The sequence below is a fragment of the Muntiacus reevesi genome, chromosome 8 (assembly GCF_963930625.1).
Source record: "Muntiacus reevesi chromosome 8, mMunRee1.1, whole genome shotgun sequence".
Classification (NCBI taxonomy): domain Eukaryota; kingdom Metazoa; phylum Chordata; class Mammalia; order Artiodactyla; family Cervidae; genus Muntiacus; species Muntiacus reevesi.
In genome coordinates this window covers 51,619,079-51,645,193 of record NC_089256.1, presented here as the reverse complement: position 1 = coordinate 51,645,193, position 26,115 = coordinate 51,619,079, and the positions used below count along the sequence as shown (strand labels likewise).

At 49.0% G+C, this 26,115-nt stretch overlaps 1 protein-coding gene across 2 annotated transcripts; it reads right to left on the bottom strand.

Annotated features, from left to right (window-relative positions):
• Positions 1-1,128: 1,128 nt before the first annotated feature.
• On the bottom strand, positions 1,129-22,901 carry LRRC15 (leucine rich repeat containing 15). 2 transcript variants are annotated; one of them, XM_065943373.1, is made up of 2 exons: positions 22,864-22,901; positions 1,129-6,786 (listed from the first exon to the last, which is right to left on the bottom strand). In XM_065943373.1, exon 2 carries the CDS (start codon positions 6,779-6,781, stop codon positions 5,018-5,020), a length of 1,764 nt encoding a protein of 587 aa, XP_065799445.1. In that variant the 5' UTR covers positions 6,782-6,786; positions 22,864-22,901; the 3' UTR covers positions 1,129-5,017. The 2 variants fall into 2 exon arrangements, with proteins under 2 accessions (XP_065799445.1, XP_065799444.1); XM_065943372.1 differs by lacking the exon at positions 22,864-22,901 and adding an exon at positions 14,555-14,654.
• Positions 22,902-26,115: the final 3,214 nt, after the last annotated feature.

Sequence of the window (26,115 nt, the reverse complement as noted above, 5' to 3'; positions counted from 1 at the left end):
TTGAAGGTGTTCATGCAGGAGTTGCAGAGCAAAGTGAGGAGTGTGTGTGTATGTGTGTGTGTGTGTGTGTGTGTGTGTGTGTGTGTGTGTGTGTGTGTGTGTGTGTTCATTCATACACACTTGTGTGAAATCAAACAGCAGGTCTGTGCTGCTGGCAGGACCCTGGGCAGTTGTGCAGGTGTGGAGGGCAGGCTTGTATTAAGAACTCCAGGCATCTTCTGGGAGATGGGAGGTAGGCGCTTACTGTTTTTCCACTGTTGGAATTCCAGGCTTCCATCTTGAGTGGACAGGCTCAGTGGTTAGGGAAGGTACACAAAGCCCTGTCCCGGTAATTGATATGGTCCAGCTTTGTGAAACAGTGAACACACTACTGACCCTCGCCAGGTCCAGTCTCCTGGGACACGGTTACAGCTGGCAGAAGGGACTGAAGAGCTAAGAGAGCCCAGGAAACATGGCTTGAAGCCCTCTTCCTGGGCATGGCAGTGAGATGAAGGGACAGAGAAAACATTACCCTTCTCATAAACCCTGGACTTGCACCAGCAGCGGTGACAGCCCCCAAACCTGGAGGCCTGAAAAGGTCCCAGGGACTTCTGGACACCTGGAAAGTCACCTTCACTCACACGGTGTCTTCTGAGAGCCCGGGGCTCACTGAGCCTGGGTGCTAAGCGCTCTAAGAGTCCAGATGTGTGCAGGAGAGTCCTACCCACCAAAGCTAGTGTGCACCTGTGTGTCCATGAGTGTGAATGCATGTGCGCTTTGATGAACGCTGAGGGAAATTCACTGCCTTTCTGAGACATAGAAGAAGCTCTAGGTTGGGAGTCTGGAAGCCTGGTTGTCTTGCAAGCTCAGCCACTAGTTCACTAGGTGACTATGAGAAATTCATTTCCTGTCCTGATCTTACTTTCTCTATCTATAAAATGGGTTGAGCCTATTCCTAAGGCCCCATCCAGCCACAGTGACCTCTAGACATCATTTTGATCCCACTCACTTTCCAAAGGCCTTTCCCAGCCCTGAATATCTGGTGTCTGTGAAGAGCTGTCTGGGTCAGCCTTGCATTCGTGTAACAAGCACAGAATCAAGAGCGAGATCCCTTAGTCAAGGCGCCCATAGGAGCACATGTGTCCTGTGTATACCATTTATTGTTGATTCTGTACTCCAAATCTGTTACAAGCAGTATCCAGCAAAGATGGACCCCCCCACCTTGCCCACCAGGGCTCACACTCTATAAAACCCTGGGGGCCTAGAAAGCTCTAAATGCATCACCAAGCACCTGGGACTATTTGCAATGATTTCCTAAGTGAGGCAAAATCAATCCACATTTGAAGGCAGCATGAAGGCGATGAATTGGTGAGAACAATCCCTCCTTGGGTGAAGAAAAAAGCTCAGAGTGGGAGGAGTTTGGCCTGGAGGAGTGCCCATCCCGTCCTCTCTGAACCACAGACATGACCTCCTCCCCAAGACCACCACTGCCTCCCCAGCAACTCCAGTTCAACTCCGACTGTGGGATCTGTAGGTTGATTTCTTTGAGTCATTCATAGCTAAAGGCAGGTTACCTCCCATGTTTCTCTAGCAACTCCAGTTATCTAGTTGTCTGTAGCTGCCTCCTCCTCATAAACTTCCTGAGTCTAGAAATGATTCCCAACACTGCACTACACAGACATCTGTGACACCATTGCTGCCCGTGAAGGGTTCTGAGAATGGTGTTGTGCCTTTAAATCCTGAAGAGGAGGAGCAATATACACGCAGCCCAACATTCCCTTGAGAAAAGCCAGTTTTTCTTTAATGGATGGATGAGTTTAACTTTTCCTGTATTTACAAAGCTTTGGGTCCACACAGTACCAGGTGGGGTCAAATAGCTAAGATGACGGGGAGCAATAAGACAGTGACTCCCATCTTCCTTGGTTTAGCAATGAAAGCCAAGGACAGACCATGAATTCTTGTAGGAGCTTAAAGAGAGAAGGAACACTCACAGCCTGTTAAATAATGTTGCAGGAGACAAGAGGTTTTAAATCCTCACACGTGTACCACTCCTGCACAGGGCTGTTGTGAGGGTTAAAAAGAAAATGCCTGCTAAGTGCTTTGAAGGGTATCCATGCAGAGTAAACATTTTTGAAAAACAGTGGTTCTAACTGATTTTTATTATCTTTCCTCCAATATTGACCCTCCACTCCAAATGGAGAACTGACAAGGAGGACTAGAGGCCAATGAGCTACAGGGAAAAATGAACTCAACTTCTGGGGAACCAAGGCAGCTCACTTCAGCCCCAAGAAGTGAGCAAATGACAAGAGCCAAGAGCCTGTTGGAAATGAAACTCCACCCACCTTTTCTGGTAGCTTCCTGACCAGACAACATGGTTAAGAGAGACCACATGGCCTGCTAAGGAAGAGGAGGCTCAATGGTTCCCTCCAGCCTCTGATGGGAGAAAGGACCAGGGGTGCTCAGAAGGTCAGGAAAAGGGCCCACCAGCCCCACCCAGGGTGCCTTCCAGGGGACTCATCTGAGGACAGCTGCCCTCAGGCCAGCCGTTGATCTGGAGACACACGAGGTATCTTGGACCAGAGAGGAAGATATTACAAGGTCATGGCCAATGCTATCAATACCCAGGGGTCCTGGGTTCAGCTTGAAAGGGCATACTGGATGACAAGGACTCCTTCCTCACCTTTCTGATATCTCTGGCCCACTTGTACCCTTGTACAATGAGATGCTGGGGCCTCCTTACAAGGAGTCCTTTGAGGAATTCAGTGCTAAACCATGCTTCCTGTCTGGGGGAGAGTAGGCCACACTTCCCCTTTGGGGCCCAGGATCAACAAGGCAGGTCACCATTGGAAATGATGTTCAAGACCCAAGCTCTAGGCTCATTTCCTTTTAGACCCTGGCAAACCCAGGTACATGTCTGCCAGGTATTATAAATATTTTGAAAACATTTTGGAGATCCAGAATTGCCTTGGGGAGATAATGTCTTTTGCCTCTAACAACATCTCCCCCAGATTTCCTGTGACAGAGAGCGAAAAGCTACAAAGTGCACTAGTTCTTAACACACATGTGTTCCTGGACTCTTCCTTGGGACCTGTCAGCACCATGCTGTTAAGGCCAAAGTGTATTTCTTATTTGTCTCGTGGGGCAGAGGAAACTAGTAAAGGCCAGTAAGGCTTGATGGCAGATTTCCAAATCTGTACAGTATTGGCTACAGCTCTTTTCTGGGCAGACACAGACACGTGAAAGTCTCCATTTCACTGTCTGTACTTCTAAAGTGGTCTACCAGTTGTCCAGAGAAAGACACGCATTGTCATGAGTGTACTTTCTTTACCAGTGTGAATGTGTGTGCAGCAGGAATGGTGGCCAGGTCAGGCATTCATGTGACTGCAACACTGAACCAAAGCACTCAACTCTTGTAACCAGACTACAGGCAGGGAGAAGCTTCAGAGAGGTCCCTGATCCAGTCTGACCTGTCTGAATCCGTGTTGCCTGCTATGTGTGAGAATGCTGAAGTTCAGTTTCTAGCTGACTGTAATGTCTATGAGGAATTTTACCACGACCAGAGGGATTGCTGGGTTCTATTATACTTGGCTGTCCAATTAAAGGATCTCATCTCTGAGCTATTTCACTTCCCCAGATGCAGAGTGAAAATTAAAAACAGATATAGGGCATCTCATGCCCATAAAAGGCCCAAGCAGAGGAACCTCCAATGAGCAACAGACAGCTTGTTGGCAGGGTAGGGTGTGTGGTTGCATGGGCCTCTCTAGTTGAGATGCTTCTGACCTGGCCAGTCTGGGTGCCTGAAGGTCTGGCATTGAATACAATTTCCTGCTCAGGCCAGAGTATACCTACATCTTCTCCTCCACCGCTGGTAGCTGGGCCTTTGCAAGGACAGGCTGCAGGGGGAGGGCAGGCAGGGGCCCATCCTGATCTGTGGGGAGCCAGTTCCCAGGTTAAGTCCATGCCACCTCCACAAGCCCCAGTCTTCTTCAGAAAAAGCCCTGAATGGAGGATCCTGGTGATGTCTCATTTCTTGAACTGGGTACTAATCACACAGGTGTGTACAGTTTATGAAAATCCATCAAACTATACACTAGCATGCTCCCACTTTTCTGTATGTAGGTTACACTTCCAGAAACAGTTAAAAGAGAAAAACCTTCCAGGTGAACACAAGGACCCCCAGGTACCAGATTGCTTTCTCCATCCAATACCAATAAGCTGACTTTCATGTTTTAGGGAGGTCAGAACTTCTACATGATTTTATTCCTTAAAGGACTAAAATTTTCAAAGCAAAGTTTGCAGTTCAGAAATATTCTCTAAAGAGGCAAAACTTGTTGCACTGGTGCCTTTCTTCCTTTTCCAGATAAAAATCACAAGAGAGATACTGATGATGGCTCTGCCTTCAGGAACTGAGCAGCCTCAGTTTTCCCTTTCTCTCATAGCATCCTGAAAGCCAGGGCATTTGGCAGTTCTTGAAAAAGCAGCTAAAAGGTTTGAAGCCTCCTTTGAGGAGAAAAGTCACCTTGCCTTCAGGAGCAGGAAATGAAGAGAGACTTTTCATTTGAGGGGACAGGGTGGAGCCATGCCACAAACAAGAGGAGCAAAGAAGGGGAATCAACTTACATAATACTTGGGAGAAGGGCTGTCCCGGTGGAGAACTGTTCCCACAAAGTGGCAGGTGTGCGATAACCGTGTCTACAGAGGCCCACAGGGGCACAGACACAGGGAAGGCAAGTTTTGGAGGAGAGCTGGTGAGCTTTAGAGGAGGGGCTTTCTTGAAAGAAGCCCAGGGATGTGAATTGGGGCCACTGCAGGATTTTTTTCCATGGCAGGTTAGATCTTCCTGGTAGTAAGAAGGTTCTGCCAGAACCTTGTCTACAGGAGAACCAGGCAGGTCAGGAAAAGGTAGGGGTGCCTTTCTCTAGGGGACCCGAGAGAGAGGGACAGGGGATGGTCTGTGGACCCAGAGGTGGAGGCAGCACAGTGAAATCCCGGGTCCTCTGGGGGTCCCACTGTCCCCCAGCCCTTACTCCAGCCCTCTCTAACACTCATTGGGTGCCTTCATCTGCATCAGGACCGCGTGGCTCCTCTTCTTGCAGCAGCAACAGCAGATGCAGGCAGCCAGGGAACAGGCCAGGGCAATGATGCCGATGACAATGGCAGCAATGGCCAGCCCACTCTGAGCCGGGGTCATGCCCCCCTCATCACGTTTCTCGGTGGTGTTGATGGTGGTCAGATCAGTGTAGTCCCCTGAGGGGCTGGTGAAGTCAGTGGTGGAGGTGATGGAGGTGGTGTCAGGGAGGCTGGACGTGTCAGGGTGGCTGGACGTGTCCGGGTGTGTCGGTGTCTCTGGGTAGCTGGGCACGACTGGGCCCTGGACACTGGGAACAACGACATTGACATTGATGATGATGAGGGACTGGCCACGGACACTGGCTGGGCTGAAACACACAGGGAGGCTGTCTGTCCCCAGCCTGGCCTTGTTGAGCAGGAGCCAGTTGTGGAGCGGAAGGATGTCTGAGTCACACCTCCAGGGGTTGTCGTAGAGCCGCAGCTCACATAGCTTCCCCAGGTGATCAAAGATGCCCAAGGGCAGGTTCTCCAGCTGGTTGTTCTGCAGCTGGATGGTCAACAGGTCGTTGACGTTGGCGAAGAGGTTTCCAGGGAGCTGCCGAAGGCGGTTGTTCTGCAGGGAGATGTTCTGCAGGTTGGCCAACATGCGGAAGATGCTTCCATCCAGCTCCTGCAGTGCATTAGTGTGGAGGGACAGCTCCCGCAGCTCCACCAGCCCATTGAAGGCATCCGGGGAAATGTAGCTGATCTGGTTGCGGCTGAGGATCAGGACCTGCAGCTGGCGGAGGTTGCTGAAGACATTATCGGGGAGGGAGGTGATGTGGTTGTCATAGAGCCACAGCTCCCGCAGGTTGTGCATGGGTCCAAAGATGCCGGGAGAGAGCTCCTTCAGGGAATTCCCAAAGAGCGTGAGCCGGTTGAGCTGGGGCAGCTGCAGGAAGATGCCAGGGGGCAGCTGGGAAATGTGGTTATTGGACAGGTAGAGCTTCTGGAGGTTACGGTTGTTGTGGAAGAGGCCAGGGGACAGCACTCCAATCTGGTTCTGCTGCAGGGCCAGCTCTTGGAGGTTGCTGAGCCCGTCAAAACAGCCCATGGGGATGTCTGAGAGCCTGTTCTCATACAGCCGGAGGACCTGGAGGTTGCGCAGATGCTGGAAGACCCGGGGTGAGAGGTGAGTGAGGCTGTTCTTGCCCAGATTGAGCTTGGTGAGGCCCACCATGTGGTCGAAGACCCCATCAGGGATGTACTCCAAGTGGTTGCCGTGAAGCTGCAGCTCCTTGAGGTTGCTGAAGTGGGTGAAGTGGGCTGGCTGGATCTGCACCAACTGGTTGCTGGACAGCAGGAGCGACTCGAGGTTATCCAGGCCCTGGAAGAGGCCAACAGGCAGGATCTGAAGCTTGTTGTTGGCAAGGCTGAGGTAGCGCAGCGAACCGAGGCTACGGAAGGCACCGGGAGCAATGTGGGCCAGCTCGTTCTTCTCAATCCGCAGCGCGATCAGGGCTGAGATGTTGAGGAAGGGGGACTCATTGAGTTCAGTGATGTGTGTGTTGAGGATCTGCAGGCTCATGGCGTTCCAGGGCAGCGGGGTGGGAACCACCACGATGCGTGCCCCCGTGCACTCCACCTGGGAGGCCCTGGAGCAGGTGCACTCGCTCGGGCAGCCATAGAAGGCCAAGCCCGCAGCCCAGGCCTGGCAGCCCACCAGCAAAAGGAGATAATGTTTCAGTGGCATGGCCTCTGCAAAGGGAGAGAGAGTACATGGGTCAGGACTGCCTCACCAACACTGCAGCTACTTTGAAGCCAGCATCAACCTTGGGTTCCAAACACCAGCTTGCCTTTGAACACCATGGCCATGTGCCCATCTCGTGCTACCTATAGCTTGATCTGCAAGCCTCTTCATCTTTCCCGCCAGCCTTCCTACTTCCAGGCCTTTGCTCAAGCAATCTCCCCAACCTAGAGGGCTCTTCATCCTCATGCAAATCTTTCCCACACTTCACGTGCCGCCACCTTAGGATTCCATGAATCAGCTTTAGTCGCCCTCTAATGCTGGTGGTTTTCCCAACCTCCCTCCCAACCCAGCCACAGAGGCCACATGTGGCGTCCCCTGTGACCCCATCTGCCTCCTCACTACTCAATAGGTTTCACAAGGGCAGGGCTGCTGGTGCCCCATCCCGACGAGTTCCTTAAGTTAGGAACAGTATCTTATCCATCTCTGTGTCCCTCTCAGTTCCTGGACTTGCTGGCTGAACATGGCTTCCTCAGGAGAAACCAATAGGAAATGAGAACACATAAGCCGGGTCTGAACCCGGGGGAAGATGCTGAGGCCATGAACACGGAGGCTGCTGGGAGGAGCTGCGGCAGCCAGCAGAGTGGGACCATGCAGTGATCTGGTGGAAAAGGCTGCAGGGAAGCTCAGTTTTTGCTCTTCCTGGGCCCCGCCCTGCCCCATCACCACCAGCAACAGCCTGCCCCTGTGTTAACCCTTTCACAGGTGTTTCATCTAGGTTTAATGCAAACCACCTTCCCAATAAAAGGAAATTATCCACACCACTTCCTGTCTCGCTGAAAGGACTGCTGTGAGTCAGCTGATGTCTGGAGTCTGACTTCTGGGTACCAGGCCCACTTTCCAAAAGAAACACTGAGTGGCCGTGAGTAAGTCCCAGAAAACTTAGGATGTACTTTGAGCTGAGAGGGCTTCCCTGGTGGCTCAGACGGTAAAGAATCTGCCTGCAATATGGGAGACCCTGGTTTGATCCCTGAGTCAGGAAGATCCCCTGGAGATGGGAATGGCTACCCACTCTAGTATTCTTGTCTGGAGAATTCCAAGGACAGAGGAGCCTGGTGGGTTACAGTCCAGGGGCTCACAAAGAGTCGGACATGATGAAAGGTGGTAGGTAGGCCCAAATGTTCCCTCAGACATGGTACTGATCTGAGAATGGATCCAAAGTCACGGAAGTTTTCGTATTTGAGTTCAGGCCTATAAACTGTATAGAAAATGGAGAGTGGGGCATGGGAGTTGGGCCCTTTGTGACTCTTTAAGAGCCACTAACTAGTTGTTAGATCTTGAATGAAGTTTGAGGCCTGCAGGCTCAGCTTCCTCACCCTCAGTGATGTTGATAACCACTGTCCCCACCTGGGGCCATTGTGAGGGGCAGATAGGAGAAAGGCTGTGGGGGTGATCTGCACAGCATTGTGAAAATGTGTGAGCATGTGCCAAGCTCACCCACAATATGCCCTTATAGACTCTTGCAGGCAGGAAGGCCTCAAAGTGATTTTAACCTTGGCATTCTTAGTCAAGGGATGAAGGATTTCTGTGTATGTGTAGAGCATCTGTAACTTCCATCTGAGGTTCAAAGAGGTCTCTAACTCCCAGAGGGTTAAGAACTGCCGATCATGCATTCCCATCATTTTAAGGGACATAGGAAGCAGGGAAACTGAGGCTTAAAGCCTCAAGCCAAGATCTTCAGATACCTGGATGAAAACGTTGACTGTTAATGCAGTGCCTCTCCTTTTAATGAGCAAAAGTCCTGAGTCAGAGGAAGAAATTTCAAATGATGGTCTATAACACCATAAACTGACTGGGTAGACAAGGTATTTCCTTGACCTCTCTTTGTTCCCAGGAACTCATGTGGTCCTGAGTCTGGTCCATAACTCTGAATAGTCCTGGGTTCCCTACCTGGTCTCATCTCAGTGCAACCCTCCCCTGCCCCCAAAAACTTTACTCTCAGGACAGAACCCAAGTTCATCCCACCCCAGACCTTGACTGTTGCCTTAGTCACAGCCCATCCAAGCCCTGACCTGCTGTGCTTTACCTTCAAAGACTCAAATAAGTATGTAAAACTGTAGAGAGAAGAAAGAAAAATAACAACTTGACTAATGAAATCAAGATGAAAAGGAAAGGGGGTCAGAATAAGCTATGGGCACATTTAAAAGGATGAACTTGTATAGGCAAATGTCAGATCCAGAACTTGAGAGCAGAAAATGAACAGCTTAGATAGGGGGCACTGAAAAAGTGAATTAACATCCACCCTTAGATGTTAGGGCTTTTTAACTGATGGTAACAGAGAAGGAAGACTGCTCACAAAAGCTAATGTGATTGTAGATTGCATTAATGGAAGTGTTAAGTATGGAACAAAGGAGGTGATTGTCTTCCTCTACACCGCCCTCATCAGTCCACATCAGCAGTGCTGTTCTCAGTTTCACCCTGAACTTGAAGAAAACCAGTGATAAACTGGTCTCCTGAAGGGCTTCTGGAGAAGAGTTTGAGGAGGGTGAAGGGATGCAGACACCAGAACATCCTTGCATCCACTGCAGGAACTGTGGATGAAGAGCCAAAAGAAGAGATGTGAAGAATCTGCAAGCACTTTCTTAATATATGTCAAGGGCTGACCTGGGATAAAGAAAGCAGCCTTCCTCATGTGGCCCCCAAGGTCCAAACCAGTGTGCAGAAACTATGGGGTCACATATTTCAGTTCATCACCAAAGACAGCTTGTCAGAATCAGAACGGGCAAACTTATAAGGTAGGAAGCTCCCCGTCACTGAAAGTGTTCAAATAGAAACTGAGCAACTACTTGGTAAGGATGCTGGAGAACAGGTTCCTACACCGGGTGGAGTACTGAGCTGGATGACAGCTGGTGTCCTGTTCATCCCCAATAAGTTAGGATTCTAAGGCTGGGTGTCAGAGCAAGGACATGAGAGCCATCTACCAGGACAATAGTGTCTGCACTCCCAGGGAGTCCGAGCAGACTGCGGTGGGTGTTGGCCCATCCCCTTGATATGTGTGTGAGAGAGATCCACTCCCTGGACTAACTTACCAAAGGTGAAGCGTCACTTCTGGTTATGAGCCATGCAGTACTCAGCTTCTAGGCCCAGAATGCTTCAAAATGGTATTGTCACCCAAGTATTAGAGATTAAATTAAAGTGCCCATAACCTGGCAAGCCCAGGGCAGCCTCTCAAGTTTCCCCATCTATAAATGAGGGTGTGGGCCAAGGTACCTTCTGAGGACACATCTCAGACCTCTCTGAGTTTGCACTCCCCACCTGGGGAGGGGCATCAAACCAGCCCCAGGAAGAGCCCAAGGCCAGGGGAGGTACCTTGCGATTTGGGAGGCGGAAGCACAAGATAGTTCCCTTACAGGAGCAGAGCCACTGTTGTTTAAAACAAACCACACTCAGCTTGACAAATATTGCAAAAATTTGCAGATTTTCCTTCTTATAAAACCCTCCCATCTGCAGAGCCCACCCCAGCACCACATGCAGTGGTCCTACTTGCCAGCACTTGTTGTTGCAGCTGACACTGACGTTCCAAAGGACCTCTGGGGAGCCCACTCCAAACCCAGCTGCAGAGCCTCTGGGGAGGGAGGGACCGTAGGAGCAGGGCTGGACCCCGGGCAGGCCCTTAGGTTTCCAGTAAGGATGGCCAGCGTCCGTGGCAGCCCAAGGCACTCAGGAGCCCAGTACACAGCGGCCTAATAGCCCACGCTGCCCTGCGCCGCTTGGTAGCCATGACAAATGCCAGTTAAAGTCCCACAAAGCTACCCTAATTACACCTTCCTCCTCCAAGCAGCCAAACGCGTTCTCAGTCACTGCAGCGGCCAGCCCCTGTCCTGGGAGGGGGCACAGCCTGGCGTCTGTCGCGGGCCCGGGGAATTCACTGAGCCCGCAGTACACAGAAGGACAGACACACAGCTCACCTGGGCACTCTGACGTGGTCCCTCCCCAGGAGGAGAACACTCGGACCCGGCGTTCTGGCTCTGGGTCGCCTTAGCAAGAACTGTCTATGTGACTCATGGCCAAACACATAATTAGCCTCGAAGCCCTGGGCTTTGTTGGCTGGTGGGTTGGGACTTTGGGGTTTAATACCATCTTTCACATTCCCTAAACACGAGCTTCCCTGGGAGGAGACGCCTTCTTATTTCAATGCCACGGAGCAAAGATTTTGGAAAGAGTCTTGGAGACAGATGTGCTACCCAGTCTTGACTCTTAAATTGGAGTGTAAGTTTAGGTAAATTCTCTAGACCTCAGTTTCCCCTCCTGTAAAGACTCCCAAGGCCCCTGGGCAGTTCTGATATCTTCCCGGAGACAGAAGGGAGATTTGGCCTGAAGCCCCACTATTCCCACCGTCCCCTACAGGTCACATGGAACCACCAGCAGTGCCACCTTCACACTGAGGCTTGAGGACCTTGTATCCATATTTTCAGGCCCACCATGCTTCAGAAGTTTTCCAGGCAGGGTAATCCTGCTTGTTAACTGGTGCATTTTCACATGGCCAATAGCCACTTCATGGATGGGGGAGCTCAGAGGGGGCCTTTGGGAGGCCACCTCCTGGCCCATCTGGGGAAACTGAGTCCCAGACAGGAGATCTCTCTCCCTGGCCTGTGTCCTTCCCCCAGAGAGGCCTCCCAAAACGTGGCTTCGTGTGCACTGTGATGTTGCCCCATTCACGAGGGAGCTGTGTTGTCTCCCCCCGCACTCAGCCAGTGTCGGCCTCAATCCAGCTGCTCCTCTGTACATGGTCCACTGGATCTTACGTCACTAAGAGGCTCACTGCATCCTAACCTCCCATCTCACTGATATGAGGTAACCCCAACCCCAACCCCAATCAGTATACAAAAACTGTCTGGAAGTACCTGGGAAATTTGCTTAACAGAACAGACCTCACGGCATCACATCACTGAGGATTACATGGAAAGCACTTAGACTCGCTCTTGGCCCCAAGTGAGTACCTACTAAATGTTACTTACAATTATTGTTCATCCACCTGTTGAGTAAAATCGGAATCTCTGGAGGCTCCACCCACAGAGCTCCTGATCCTGAGGTCTGGGGTGAGTGGGTGCCCATAACCCTGCACATGTAACAAATTCCCCAAGTGACTCTGACACAGGGGTCCACAGCCCTTACCACCACTTGAGACCTGGGTCAGCCAGGACCCCACACTCCTGATACATGTCGTTTACTGCCAAGTAGTAAAGAGAGACTGAACCCTGGATGTGGGAGCTGAAGGTCAGGCCACAGACCCAGTCCAGCCCCCTCTGTTGCTATTTCCGTCAGTGGTCCTTTCTCCATCCCTGTCATAAATCTGGGGTCTGAACTGAGTTGAATCCAGCAGTGGAGGCTGCTTCCAGAAGCAGCACTTAGAGGGCAAGGCATCAAAGCTACCAGGGTCCTCTGAGCCCATCTGATCTAACCATCTGGTCAATGTGTAGATGGGAAAACCAAGGGGCCCAGAGGAATGAGGGGTCTTGCCTAAGGTCACATAATTGATGGAAGACTCCAAATACCCAGATCAGGGTTTTATCTAACCATAATGCTTCGTGACCCCCTGAACCTTAACATGAGGCTTTAGGATCTCATCAACCATGTGTCTGGCAGCACCTGGAAGCAGAAAGAGGTGGCTTCTCTCTCTCCATCCTAAAATGATCTGATTCATCTACAGTCCACTCTCTAGCTGCCCAGCATGATTATTCAAGATCAAGTGCCTCTCCCAACTTCCAGGCTGCATGGTCTGAGATGTTCTTCCTCAAGTCTGCCCTGATGCCTATGTTTGCGCAGTTTCACCTGAGTGCCCTGGAGGAATGGAGGGAAGGAACCAGAGGGACTGACCCCCTCATCTCAACACACAGTCCCGTTCAGGGCTTTACCCCCAAACACATCCTGGAACCCCAAAGGAAGGGTGGCCACACCCTCATCCCCCACCTGGTTCAGTCATTGACCCCATCTCTCATGGCCCACCAAAGTCAACATACAATTCATCTGTTTAAAGAAGAAAATGAGAAAGAAAAAGCCAATCCTTTCCAGCCCTGGGGTTAGGGGAGGTAGGGTTTCCTGAAGAGGCCAGAGCAGGGCTGTAATTAGGTTGGCAGAAGTTTGTACTGACAAACTTCCCAGCAGAGCAGAGAGACACTCCCGCTTGGGGCTTTTATTTTAAAAGTCTTGGGCTACAGCCCCCTTCTCAGGGTAACACCTGGGGGGCCCAACTTTGATAAGATGGATCAGCCCCTCCTCAAAGGATCTTGAAAGAAGTTTCTAAATCCCATGTCCCCAAAGCCCAGGGAGGCAGTGAAACCAGAGGCTGGAGTCAGTCTTTGGAGGTCAGGACTCAGCGAAGCAAATTGCCGTGTGTGATCACTGCCCCAGGAGCAAGCATTGGCAGGACAGAGTTGGAACAGCTTCTGCCCCAGCTCTCCTGACTTCGCCCCATCTGGATCTACTTCCACCCACACCCCACCACCCCTTCCATTTGCTGAGCAAGCCAAGTAGTATCTCCAGCCCTGGGAGAGCCTTCCATGTCCTGACTCTCTGCAGGGTCTATTCAGAACCCTTCTCCCTGGCCCTGACGTCTCTCACATACTTCTCTCCTCCCCGCAGAGCCTGTCTGGCTGACTCAGGACCACAGGCAAATAGGACGGTCTGGCCCTGAATGCACCCCAGATGTTCGAGGCAGAGTGTAAGAAATGACAGCCATTAGAGAAGTTCTAAATTATGGAGACAGTGGTGCCCACACTGGTCGACATACGGTGATACAATCCTAAAGGAGAAGCCAGAGCACTTCAGATGGGCATCTAGCACCTTCAGTCTGAGTGACGTGTCATTCAAGCGAGTCGCAGCCCGCTCAGAGGTCACACATTTGGCCCTGGAGGTAGACTGGCACTCTCACACTCAGCATGGCTGGGAAACTCTAGAAAAGTTCTGGTTTTCCACAGTTGGTTCCTTGGCCCCGCTCCTGCCTCTGTGTGTGAGTAGAGAAGCTGGTAAAGGTACAACAGTCACAGTCTTAAATGCAAACCACCCTCATCACAAATCCATCTTCAGCCCTGGCTCTCTCCGCCCAAAGCCATTAGCGGCCAAGGCAAGAGGGGAAAGTGGCCTAAGCCACACACAAACTTAGAATCCGGAAAAATTCTGAATCCACAGCGGAATTCCAAATTGGAATCCAAACCAGACACCAGAACATCTGCTGAAGCTGCTTTTGTAGCAACTGTGAGTCAGTCTATGAAAAGAGGACAGCTCTTGCCTGGGGAGCCCCCAGCAATCCCTGAGAGACCCAAATTCACCATGGACCACTGGTGGCCACCACAGTAAGTGCTGAAGAAGAAGACCTGGGTTTGAATCATCTGAAACTTAAAGAGAAAACTCTTCTCCCGATGGAGCTGGTATCCTGAAAGGTACACTTGATGGGTAACTGGTGTGATAATTTAGTCAACTTTTCATGCGTCCTGCCGATCTAAAACATCTTCTGAGCATCTCAGGTCGACTTCAAGGAAGGGTAGGACAAGTGGAGCCAGAGGCGGGTCAGGGATCAGCGGCGGCGGGCTGTGGCCCCAGGCGCCTGGGCAGCAGTGAGGCGCGTTCTGAGAGCATCCTCAGGCACCACGCCAGCCCTGCCTCTTCTGGACTCTCTTCCCCGGGGGAGCGGGGTCAGCAGAAAGGGAGGGGGAGGGTAGCCGGGTCCTTCCAGTCCGGTAGAAGGGAGGGAGGAGGCAGGAGGCCGACCCGCCTACTTACCAGCAGCTCGGCGCCCTCCCGCCTGCTTGCCGTCGACCAGAGGGAACCGGAGAGGAGGACGTGGGGTGGCTCAAGGCTGCAGCATGAGTGCGGCGCCCTGGTCCTCCGCGTATTTAAGGGCTGCCTGGCGTGAGTCACCGCCAGGGGCAGTGTCGGCGCGGGGGCAGGGAGGGGCGCGCGCGCCACTGCAGCGCCCCGACGTGCGAGGACAGCGGTGCGGCATCGCCCGGGGAGGCAAGCCTGCAGCGCTCGGGGGAAGGGGTTTCCTTCTGCCAGATTTTGTGCTATTTTTTTGGCCCGGGGAACCGGGGTGGGAAGGGAGCGTTGTTTGTTTTTTTTTTTGAACACGTTTTCCGCTTGTCTTTTTCTCCAGTGTTTCTTTTGGACTCGCAACGGCATTGACTGCTGCGGTTCTAAGAAAGGGCTGTGGCTCTAGAAAAAGCATCTGCCTTTTCCGTTTAAACCTTCTATTCAGAAGTAATTTCAAGTTTACAGAACATTTGCAAGAATAATACAAGGAACCCTCTTATTTGCTTAACCCAGTTGACCCTCTGTTAACATTTTGGGAAAATTCTGAGGAACATTACCCCCAGGGTGTCACTCCTAAAAACAGTGTTTCAATTCCCTTCTGATATCATCCTCTGTTCCCTCACTGCCCCTCGCGGAAGTGGGTACACAGGGCAGTCAGGGGACCTGTCAGAGTGAGGGTCTCCCTATGCCCTGCACCTCTGCATTGGAGCCATCAACCTCCTGCCCCAGTGGGAGGGTAAGAAACCATTTCTGTGCATGGCATCACCAAGAGGGCCTGGGACGGGAAGAAAGAAGTCACAGTTGGAGGGGCGGGGAGGCTGTTAAGTCCCAGCTTCTCCAAGGTGGAGCTTCAACAAGGTATGAGCCACGCTGGACTAAGCCACCTGCCCTCCTCAGCTCAAGTTACCCTCGTAGCCAAGTGGGGAGAGTGATATTTACACACGTATCCTCATGGGATGCCGAGAGTCTTAATTAATGTTTGCACTGTGCTTTGAGATCTGTGATGAAAGGAAAACATAAAAGTGCGTAGTGTTATTACTGAAATAGTCATTTGGATGGCTTGCCGTGGTCAAGCCCTTCAACCTGAATCATGCCGCATGCCTCCTCACCGTGATTCAGAGCCAGAAACAAAAAGTGCCTGGTCCATTAAGTCATACTGGCCAAAGAGGGGCAGGCAGAACTTGGAGGGGATCCCCACACATCTCCCAGCCATCCCCTTCAACCACCAGCCTCCCTTCCAAATAATAGTCCACGTGGAGAACTCCCCCCGACCCCTTACTCCCCTGGAACCTCCACCTCTCCAAATTTGAGTCTTCACCTGCATTTCCTTAGAACCTACAAGAATAAGAATATTCCCTCTTTACACTCTTTCCTCCCTTCCCAGTCCTGACACCCAGCTGCCCGGAGCTCGGCCCTGTCCTGGGAGCTGTTGGACAACAGGGATGAGTCAGAAGCAGTCCCTGTCATTCAGCGAGCACCTACTGTGAACCAGAAGTGCACAGGCACCCTATGCATTTATGCATTACTTTGTGCACACCGGGTTTCACAGCTTCACTGCTATTGACATTTGGGGTCACAGGATTCTTTGTCATGGGAGCTGTCCTATGTATTGTAGGATGCTTAGGCATCCCTGACCTCTACCCGGGGCTTCCTGGGTGGCGCTAGTGGTAAAGAACCCGCCTGCCAATGCGGGAGTTGTAGGAAACGCTGGTTTGATCCCTGGGTCAGGAAGATCGCCTGGAGTAAGGCATGGCCACCCATTCCAGTATTCTTGCCCAGAGAATCCCATGGAACCTGGGTGGGTTACAGTCCATGGGGTCTCAAAGAGTCAGACATGACTGAAGCAACTTTGCATGCATGCGTGCATGACCTCTGCCCACTAGATAACCAGAAACATCCCTCCCAAGTTTTAACAATCAAAAATGTCTCTACCCAGTGCCAAATGTCCCCTAGGAAGTCAACACACACACACTCGTGTGCACACACATGCACAGGCACATGGCCAAGAACCGATGATTACCAAATAAGCCTGTGAGTGGGAGTAATTGCCTGCATTTTACAGATAGAAAAACTGAGGCCCTGGGCAGTTGACTAATTTCCCCAAGGCCAGCTACTATGTGGCGAATCTGAAAGTCAAACCTTAGATTCTTTATTGTATGCTATTTCTACCACATTGTATGCTTGGACACACATAATATTATAGATAGAAGTGTAACTGTGTGGTGATTGGTGCAGAGTAAGGATTAGAAGGGGGGGTCCCTGATAGAAGCTCACTGATAGAAGCTTCCCTGAGATAAGGTTGATACCTCTGGGTGCATTTGAAGGGATAGGACTTGTCATGTAAAAAGTGACCTAAAAAGATGAACAGAAGGAATTCCTTGGTGGCCCAGTGGTTAGGACCAGGTGCTTTCACTGCTTTGGCCCAGGTTCAATCCCTTCTAGGGGAACTAAGATCCCACAAGCCTCACGGTAGGGCAAAAATAATAGATAAATAATTTTGCAATTAAAAATAGAAGGATGAGTTGGATCTGGAAATGCAGAGACAATTAAGGAAAAGCTTGGAGTCAGAGCAAGGAGGAGAGAGAGCTCACAGGCAAACACTGCGTGAGCCTGAGGTGCATGATGGGCCCCCAGGGGAGGCCTGGGGCGCCTCTTTGAGGGGTGGGATGCCCCCTGCAGGCAGTAGGGAGCCCCCCAGGGTTTTGGAGGAGGGGATTGGCACAGTCCAAGCCATACTGCTGGAGATGTAGTACAGCAGGTTTCCCAGTGTCACCGGAGGACCCACGGATGCTCTCAGAGAAAGCAGTTTCCAGAGCACTTCTATCATTTTCTCCGTCCTTATGACCAGCCCTAGGTGTCAGTACAGTAACTGGGCTGTGCAGCTAGGACTGTTTCCCAGATTGACAGTGTCTATGGGCAGCAGTTGCACACAACCATATGTAAAACAGAGAAACATCAAGGACCTACTGTACAGCACAGGGACCTAAATTCAGTATCTTGTAATAACCTGTAATAGAAAGGAATTGAGAAAAAAGAATATGTAAGATCCCCTGGAGAAGGAAATGGCTACCCACTCCAGTATTCTGGCCTGGAGAATTCCACAGACCGTGTAGTCCATGGGGTCTCAAAGAGTCGGACACGACTGAGTGACTTTCACTTCACATGCATATAACTAAATCATTTTGCTATACAATTGAAAGTCACACAATATTGTAAATCAACTATACTTCAATTTTAAAAAAAAGAGAGTGTATGTGGGGATCGAGCTCCAGGACATCTGAGTTTCTGCTCACTGAGCCCCTCTTTCTCATGGGGAGGCATATTCTCTGCTACAGGGAAAGCAAAATAATCCAAGCCAGTCCTCAGAAGTGAGGTCTATTACTGGTGAAAGTAAAAGCCTGATTCACTCCCTGCAGGCCCTGTAAACATCAGGGCTTACTTTCCAGCCCCCCTGGGAGAACCAGAAGGGCCAGGTTGTCTCAGAGTTTCAGAGAACTCTGCACTCCCATCCACACACGTTTCTCTAGTTTGGGGAATAAGCACAGAACCCAGGGAATTGGAGGCCATGTGATGTAGCCTCCCCACTGGGGAGGAAGCTCCTCCACCTCCACCTCAAGAAGTGAAGTTATAACTCTTCTTTGTCCGCTTCCAGGGTAGGGAGGTCATTACCACACAGTGAAGTCCCCTGGTAGTTGGGCAGAATAAAAAACATGGAGACACTTAGGCATGGGAAAGATGTCTGTACTTTGATGGGAATATAAATTAGTGGAGCAGTGTAAATGTGTAAATCCATTTACCAACATCAGTGCTACATACACAGACAGGAAAATGTGTGGGCAAGAAGCTACATGTTCAAGATGAGTCCATGAAGCATTGTTGGCAATAATAGATCATTGTAAACAATGCAGATGTCCGTCCATAAGACAATGATTCCACGCATCATGAAACCCATACCAAGCAGATAATTTAAAACATGGAGTTTATCTCTGTTTGCTAAGAAAGAAAAATGTATGATGTTTTAAGCAGACTGATATGTAGTGTGTTAGTTGCTCAGTCGTGCCTGACTCTTTGCACCCCATGGACTGGAGCCTGCCAGGCTATTCTGTCCATCGAAATCTCCAGGCAAGAATACTGGAGTGGGTTCCCATTCCCTACTTCAGTCGATCTTCCCAACCCAGGGATAGAACCTGGGTCTCCTGCATTGCAGGCAGATTCTTTACTATCTGAGCCACGAGGGAAGTGCATGATTGCACTAATTGGCTTTAGGAAAACACTCTGTTGATCACAATCACTCAAAAAGCCAGATGATACAAAACTTCAGTTTTCCCATTGTATGGCTCTTCAGTGCCTATGGCGTCAGCCTGGCATGGGCATCCAGGGCCTGTCCCCCTACTTCTCTCCTTTCCCAGGTGACCCTGTTTAGCCCTCACCTGTTCCTCCGCTCCCAGTGGTCCAGCTGTCTTGGAGGCAGAAAAGGCCATGGCCCTGAGTTCCAGATGCATGGTTGTGGTTCCAAGCTCATTCCCACAGCCCTGGCTTCTCTCTGGAGGAGGAATTTTAGGTTTTTTCCTCAGAGCAGTGAATCCCAAAGACAGGCATCGCTTTTGCTCACTTGGACAGCCTCTCATAACAGGACTGGGATGCAGCCACCACCTGTCTCTGATCACTTACTCCGTTTTATAAAAAACCAACACACATAAGGAGAAACAACAGAGGACAGTGCAGGTGAGAGAAAATTTCAACCAGCTATACATCTGTATGTGTATGTGTGTGTACTAATACATACAAATATATATATATATATATATATATATATATATATGTCTTTGTCTATATCTCTTATATAAACACATAGAAAAAGATCTAGAAGGATACATATAAAACTGCTACAGTAGTGGGAGCAGAGAGCAATGGTGATGGAGGATTTCTTATAACTGTGTGTTGTTTTATGTTTCTCTTAAGAAAAGATACAAATGAACTTAATTCTAAAACAGAAAGAGACACAGGAAAACAGAAAACAAACTTATGACTACCAAGGAGGAAAGGGAGGTGAAGGGAGGGGTAAATTAGGAGGCTGGGATTAATATATGCACACTAATATGTGTTAAATAGATAACCTACAAGGACCAACTGTAGAGCACAGAGGACTGTATATCAGAAACTTAAACAATATTGTAAATCAACTATACTACAATTTAAAAATTTTAAATAAACATACATTCTTGAATTGCATCTAATTGATCATTCAGTTCAGTTCAGTTCAGTCGCTCAGCTGTGTCTGACTCTTTGCGACCCCATGAATCTCAGCACGCCAGGCCTTCCTGTCCATCACCAACTCCCAGAGTTTACTCCAACTCATGTGCATCGAATCGGTGATGCCATCCAGCCATCTCATCCTCTGTTGTCCCCTTCTCCTCCCGCCCCCAATCCCTCCCAGCATCAGGGTCTTTTCCAATGAGTCAGCTCTTTGCATGAGGTGGCCAAAGTATTGGAGTTTCAGCTTCAGCATCAGTCCTTCCAATGAACACCCAGGACTGATCTCCTGTAGGATGGACTGGTTGGATTTCCTTGCAATCCAAGGGACTCTCAAGAGTCTTCTCCAACACCACAGTTCAAAAGCATCAGTTCTTCGGCACTCAGCTTTCTTTATAGTCCAACTCTCACATCCATACATGACCACTGGAAAAACCATAGCCTCGACCAGACAGACATTGTTGTCAAAGTAATGTCTCTGCTTTTTAATATGCTATCTAGGTTGATCATAACTTTCCTTCCAAGGAGTAAGTGTCTTTTAATTTCATGGCTGCAGTCACCATCTGCAGTGATTTTGGAGCCCCCAAAATAAAGTCAGCCACTGTTTCTACTGTTTCCCCATCTATTTCCAATGAAGTGATGGGGCCAGATGCCATGATCTTAGTTTTCTGAATGTTGAGCTTTAAGCCAACTTTTTCACTGTCCTCTTTCACTTTCATCAAGAGGCTTTTTAGTTCCTCTTCACTTTCTGCCATAAGGGTGGTGTCATCTGCATATCTGAGGTTATTGATATTTCTCCCAGCAATCTTGATTCCAGCTTGTGCTTCTTTCAGCCCAGCGTTTCTCATGATGTACTCTGCATATAAGTTAAATAAGCAGGGTGACAATATATAGCCTTGATGTACTCCTTTTCCTATTTGGAACCAGTCTGTTCTTCCATGTCCAGTTCTAACTGTTGCTTCGTGACCTGCATATAGTTTTCTCAAGAGACAGGTCAGGTAGTCTGGTATTCCCATCTCTTTCAGAATTTTCCACAGTTTATTGTGATCCACACAGTCAAAGTCTTTGGCATATTCAATAAGGCAGAAATAGATGTTTTTCTGGAACTCTCTTGCTTTTTTGATGATCCAGTGGATGTTGGCAATTTGATCTCTGGTTCCTCTGCCTTTTCTAAAACCAACTTGAACATGTGGAAGTTCACAGTTCACGTATTGCTGAAGCCTGGCTTGGAGAATTTTGAGCATTACTTTACTAGCGTGTGAGATGAGTGCAATTGTGCAGTAGTTTGAGCATTCTTTGGGATTGCCTTTCTTTGGGATTGGAATGAAAACTGACCTTTTCCAGTCCATTGGCCACTGCTGAGTTTTCCAAATTTGCTGGCATATTGAGTGCAGCACTTTCACAGCATCATCTTTTAGGATTTGAAATAGCTCAACTGGAATTCCATCACCTCCACTAGCTTTGTTCATAGTGATGCTTTCTAAGGCCCACCTGACTTCACATTCCAGGATGTCTGGCTCTTGGTGAGTGACTATTTTAAAAGATAAAAATAAAATTCTATTTTTTAATGTTTCATTTTATTACATTGAAACCTATCTCTGTGGGCCCTCTACCAATGGTTCTCTCTCCTGCTTCAGGCCCTATCATGCCTGCTGTCACCCATGGGCCAACCCCTTGGAGGTTTGGGGCCCGTGAGCAGGCTCACCCCTTTCCAGAGCCCCCTCCTCTCCTGCCCCTTTGGACACATCACACAAGTCCCTTCCTTCCACCATCCTGGTTGCTCAGCTTGGAGCCCCAGCATCCACTCAGCAAACTGAGTGTTCAGTGAAAAGCAGGCCTGGCCAGGGGCCCGCATACAGAAATGTATTTGTCTGAAAGGAACTCAAACACGTGAACCATCACAGTCAAGCATAAGGCCTGCGTAAGATGGGGCCACACAAGGGAGCTGCCCAGCCTGCCTGAGCTGCAAGAGGAAGGCTTCTCCCAGGAGAAGACTCTTGGTCTAAGCCTGGTAGGATGGGCGGGCCTTTGGGCACTCTGAGAAGAACAAATGGAATTTGCAAAGGCACACAGGCACCAAAGACCATGGCGTATCCAAGTTGTAGTAAATAAACCACAGGTAAGGTGTGTGTGAGGGTTCTGTAGCAGCACCATCTAGGGGAGAAAGCAGAGTGTGCCATGTGAAGCGTCTCACCAGCACCAGCTAGACTCATTCTGCAGGCCGTGGAGGGCCATGGAAGGGTTTAGTCAAGGAGAGATTTATCAGCTTGGTGTCAAGCAGTGGTTTTCAACCAAGAGTGATTTTGCCACCCTGCTCCCCAGGGGACATTTGGCAATGACTACAGACATTTTTAGTTGTCACAACTTGGAGAATGCAAGTAGCATCTAGTGATACAGGTCAGAGATGTTGCTAAACATCTTCCCAGACATGGGACAGTACCCCCACAACAAAGAATTATCTGGGCTAAGGTGTCAAGAGTGCTGAGGTTGAGAATCACATACAGAGGATACAGAGGATGGATAGTTCTGGCAGCAGTACAGAAGATGGATTGCATGGGAAGAAGGGGTAGGGGTATGGAGACATGAAAAAAATTATAGCAATAGCTCAGATGGGAGACAGTGAAAGCCTGAGCTAAGACAAGACAAAGACTGAGAGAGAAACCTGAATCAAAAGTTATATGAGGAGTTAAACTGGTAAAACATAGTGATGGATTGGGTATGGTGGTTAAGTGAGAGCTGTTACTATATGGATAAGATGACAACAAAGTGAGCCCCAGAAAGCAAGAGTTTAAACGAGTGCTTATTTTCCATCTAGAGCTGGAACGGTGCTGCATGAGGTGCTGAGTTCCCATCTATCTGATTGAGATTGAATTCCCATCTCAATCCATGGTTGCCATCTCATATCCAAAATAGCTGCTCCAACTCCAGCCTGCACATTCATATTCCAGCCAAAGGAAAGGCAAGGAAAGAGGAGGTGAAGGGCTCAGTCCTTTTCTTTACAGAAATGACCTAGAGGCTATACATACCACTTCTGATCACATTCCATCAGTCAGAACTTGGTTGCGTGGCTGCCACTACCTGTAAGGGAAATGCAGTCTTGAGGTGAGTGCCATGTAGAAAAGCAAAGCTCTTATAACTATGGAAGTCAGGGTGAGCAGCCTCTGAAGAACTCGGAGCAGTCCATTCCACAGGTGATGAAAAAGAAAAAAATCGCGAAGGAAAACGGGCAGGTGTTCAGCATGAGTGACTGAGTGAATGGTGGGTTCTGTTAAGAGGAGGAAACACAGGGAACGGCCTGTGGGGAGATGGCAGAGTCACTTGGACAGACTGTATTTGAGCCCTATGGGACCACAGTGTAGACTGTCTAGCAGAGTCCAAGATCAGGGTCTGAGCTCAGGGGAGGGGCTGGGTGGGGATGGAGATGTGAGGAGCTGTCAATAAGGACACTGTCCAGAAAAGGTGTTGGATGTGGAGTCCAAGAACCCCAGTCATTCAAGCAGGCTCTACACATTGAGGACAAGAGGGAGAGGCCACCTGTGACCCCCTGAGACTGCCTGTCAAAGCATGGGCTGTGCATGAGCACTTTTCTAGGGAGACAGCCCGCGGCTGGCATTGGATTCTCGGGGGTCTGGGTGCAGAGTAAGAAGGTAAGAAGGGGTTCAGAAAGGCAGTCTGGGGCTCCTCAATATTACTGAGGCAGGCAGAGGAAGAGGAGCCCCCCAGAGGGACCAGAAAGCAGTAAGGAAGGTAGGAGTGCTGAGCAGCAGGATGGAGAATTAAGATGGGGATGGCGGTTGACGGGCGGGGGCTATCGACATGGCAGTAGTGTACAGGACTAGAGCAGATGTAGGAGATGGGGTCCCGGAGGGAAGGATGGGAGAAACGGCCCATCCTGGAGGGGACACAGGGCTTTTGGGGAAACAGAGGAATAAATGTGTCAGAGGTTGAGTGGAAATGTCCAGCAGAGAGAGTGGGATTGTGAAGAGAGAGATAGTACAAATTATATCTTCTTCTTGAAACCGGTTCCTGACACCAGCTTCAGGTGTGGTCCCTGCACCAGGGACCACGGAAAAAGGCTCAGACTGCTGCCACAGAAAAGGGCTCAGACTGCTGGAGTGTCTTCCACCTCTGCCTGTCTTCCCTGACTGGGTCCTTGATAAGTTAGTCACCTCTCCAAGCCTCCTTGTCTCCATGTGTGAACTCAGATGAGAAGAAAAACCATGGGTGAAATACCCAGCTCAATCCTGATCACAGAAGGTGCTCAGTGCTTGGGAGGGCCCTGCTCTCCTCCACATACTCCCCTTCCTTCCAGGACAGCTGCTTTTTACTTCTCAGGGAAAGGACAGTCTTTAAGAAAATGACTTTATAATCTTCCTACTTGTCCCAAAGTGTCAGGATTTGGGCCATTTAAAGGATTGTATACCAGCCTCATGAAGGAAGAATGAAATGCTTAGAATATACAGATTAGGACAAACAAATTAATGGGACAAACAAGCAGAAAGTCACCTTATTTTTTTTCCATCATAGTTTATTACAGGTTCTTGAATATAGTTCCCTATACTATATAGTAGGTCCTTACTGTTTATCTGCTCCATATATAGTAGCATGTATATGTTAGTCCCAAACTCCTAATTTATCTCTCCCCACACTTTCCCCTTTGGTAACCCTAAATTTGTTTTCTATTTCTGTGAGTCTGCTTCTGTTGTGTAAATAAGTTCATTTGTATCATTTTTTAAGATTCATATGTAAGTGATATCATAGGATATTTGTCTCTCTGTCTGACTTACTTCACCTAGTATGATAATCTCTAGATCCATTCATGTTGCTGCAAATGGCATATTTCATTCTGTTTTCTGGCTGAGTAATATTCCATCATATATATAACACATCTTCCTTATCCATTCCTCTGTTGGTGGACATTTAAGTTGCTCCCACGTATTGGTTGTTGTAAAGAATGCAGGTGTGAACTTAGGGGTACATGTATCTTTTCCAAACAGAGTTTTGTCCAGATATATGCCTGTGGGATTTCTGGATCATATGGTAACTCTATTTTTAGTTTTTAAAGGACCCTCCATACTGTTCTCCATAGTGGCTGCACCAATTTACATTCTCACCAACAGTGTAGGAGGGTTCTGAAAGTTACCTTCTTAAAATCCTCAGTGACAACTCCCAGACTCATCTCCCTCCATAACTGGTTATTAGTGGTAGTTCTCTAAGTGTCATGAGATGGTTCTTTATCCTCGCATTCTGTTCCTGATGATGATGATGTGTTTAGAGTTATGAGTGTCCCAAGGAGGCTATTTGGTCAGAGGCTGTCAAGCCTGGAAGCAGTGGGTGGAGGAGAGAAGATTTCACACGTGAAAAAGCAATCTTAAAAACAAACAACCCAATTAAAACATAGGCAAAGGACGTGAGTAGATATTTCTCCAGGAAGATATACAACTGGCCAACAAGCACATGAGTAGATGCTCAACATCACTAGTCATCAGAGAATTGCAAACCAAAACCATAATAGGTATCACTTCACACTCTTAGGATGTCTACTATCCCCAAAATAGAACCTAGTAAATGTCGAAGAGGATGTGGAGAAATTGCAGCCTTTGTGTGTTGCTGGTGGGAATGTAAAACTGATGCAACTGCTGTATATAAAAATATGGTGGTTTCTTAAAAATTAAACAGAGCAGGGACCTCCACTCAGTACTCTGTAGTAAACAATATAGGAAAATGATCTGAAAAAGAATAGATATATCTATTTGCATAACTGAATCACTTTGCTGAACACCAGAAACTGATATATTGTAAATCAACTGTACTACAATATAAAATAAAATTAAACACAGCATTACTGGATGACCTAGCAATTTCTCACATACACACACACACACACACACACACACACACACACACACACACGTTTATGTTCTTGTTTAGTCGCTAAGTTGTGTCCGACTCTTTGTGACCCCATGAACTATAGCCCGCCAGGCTCCTCTGTCCATGGGATTTCTCAGGCAAGAATATTGGAGTGGGCTGCCGTTTCCTTCTCCAGGGAGATCTTCCCAACCAGGGATCGGACCCAGGTCTGCTGCATGTCTCCTGTATCACAGGCAGATTCTTTACTGCTGAGCCTGGAAAGCCTACATATATTTATCCAAATGACTTGAAAGGTTGGTTCTATGACCTGTCCACATTGGGTGAACCAGGAACCAGCTCATTTAGACTGGGTCTCTGTGTTTATCTTTTTAAAAAGGCCTAATTTTTAATTGCATAGGAAAACATTT

Excerpts from the sequence above, each read along its gene's own strand:
- LRRC15 (XM_065943373.1), bottom strand. The coding sequence starts at position 6,781 with ATGCCACTGAAACATTATCTCCTTTTGCTGGTGGGCTGCCAGGCCTGG.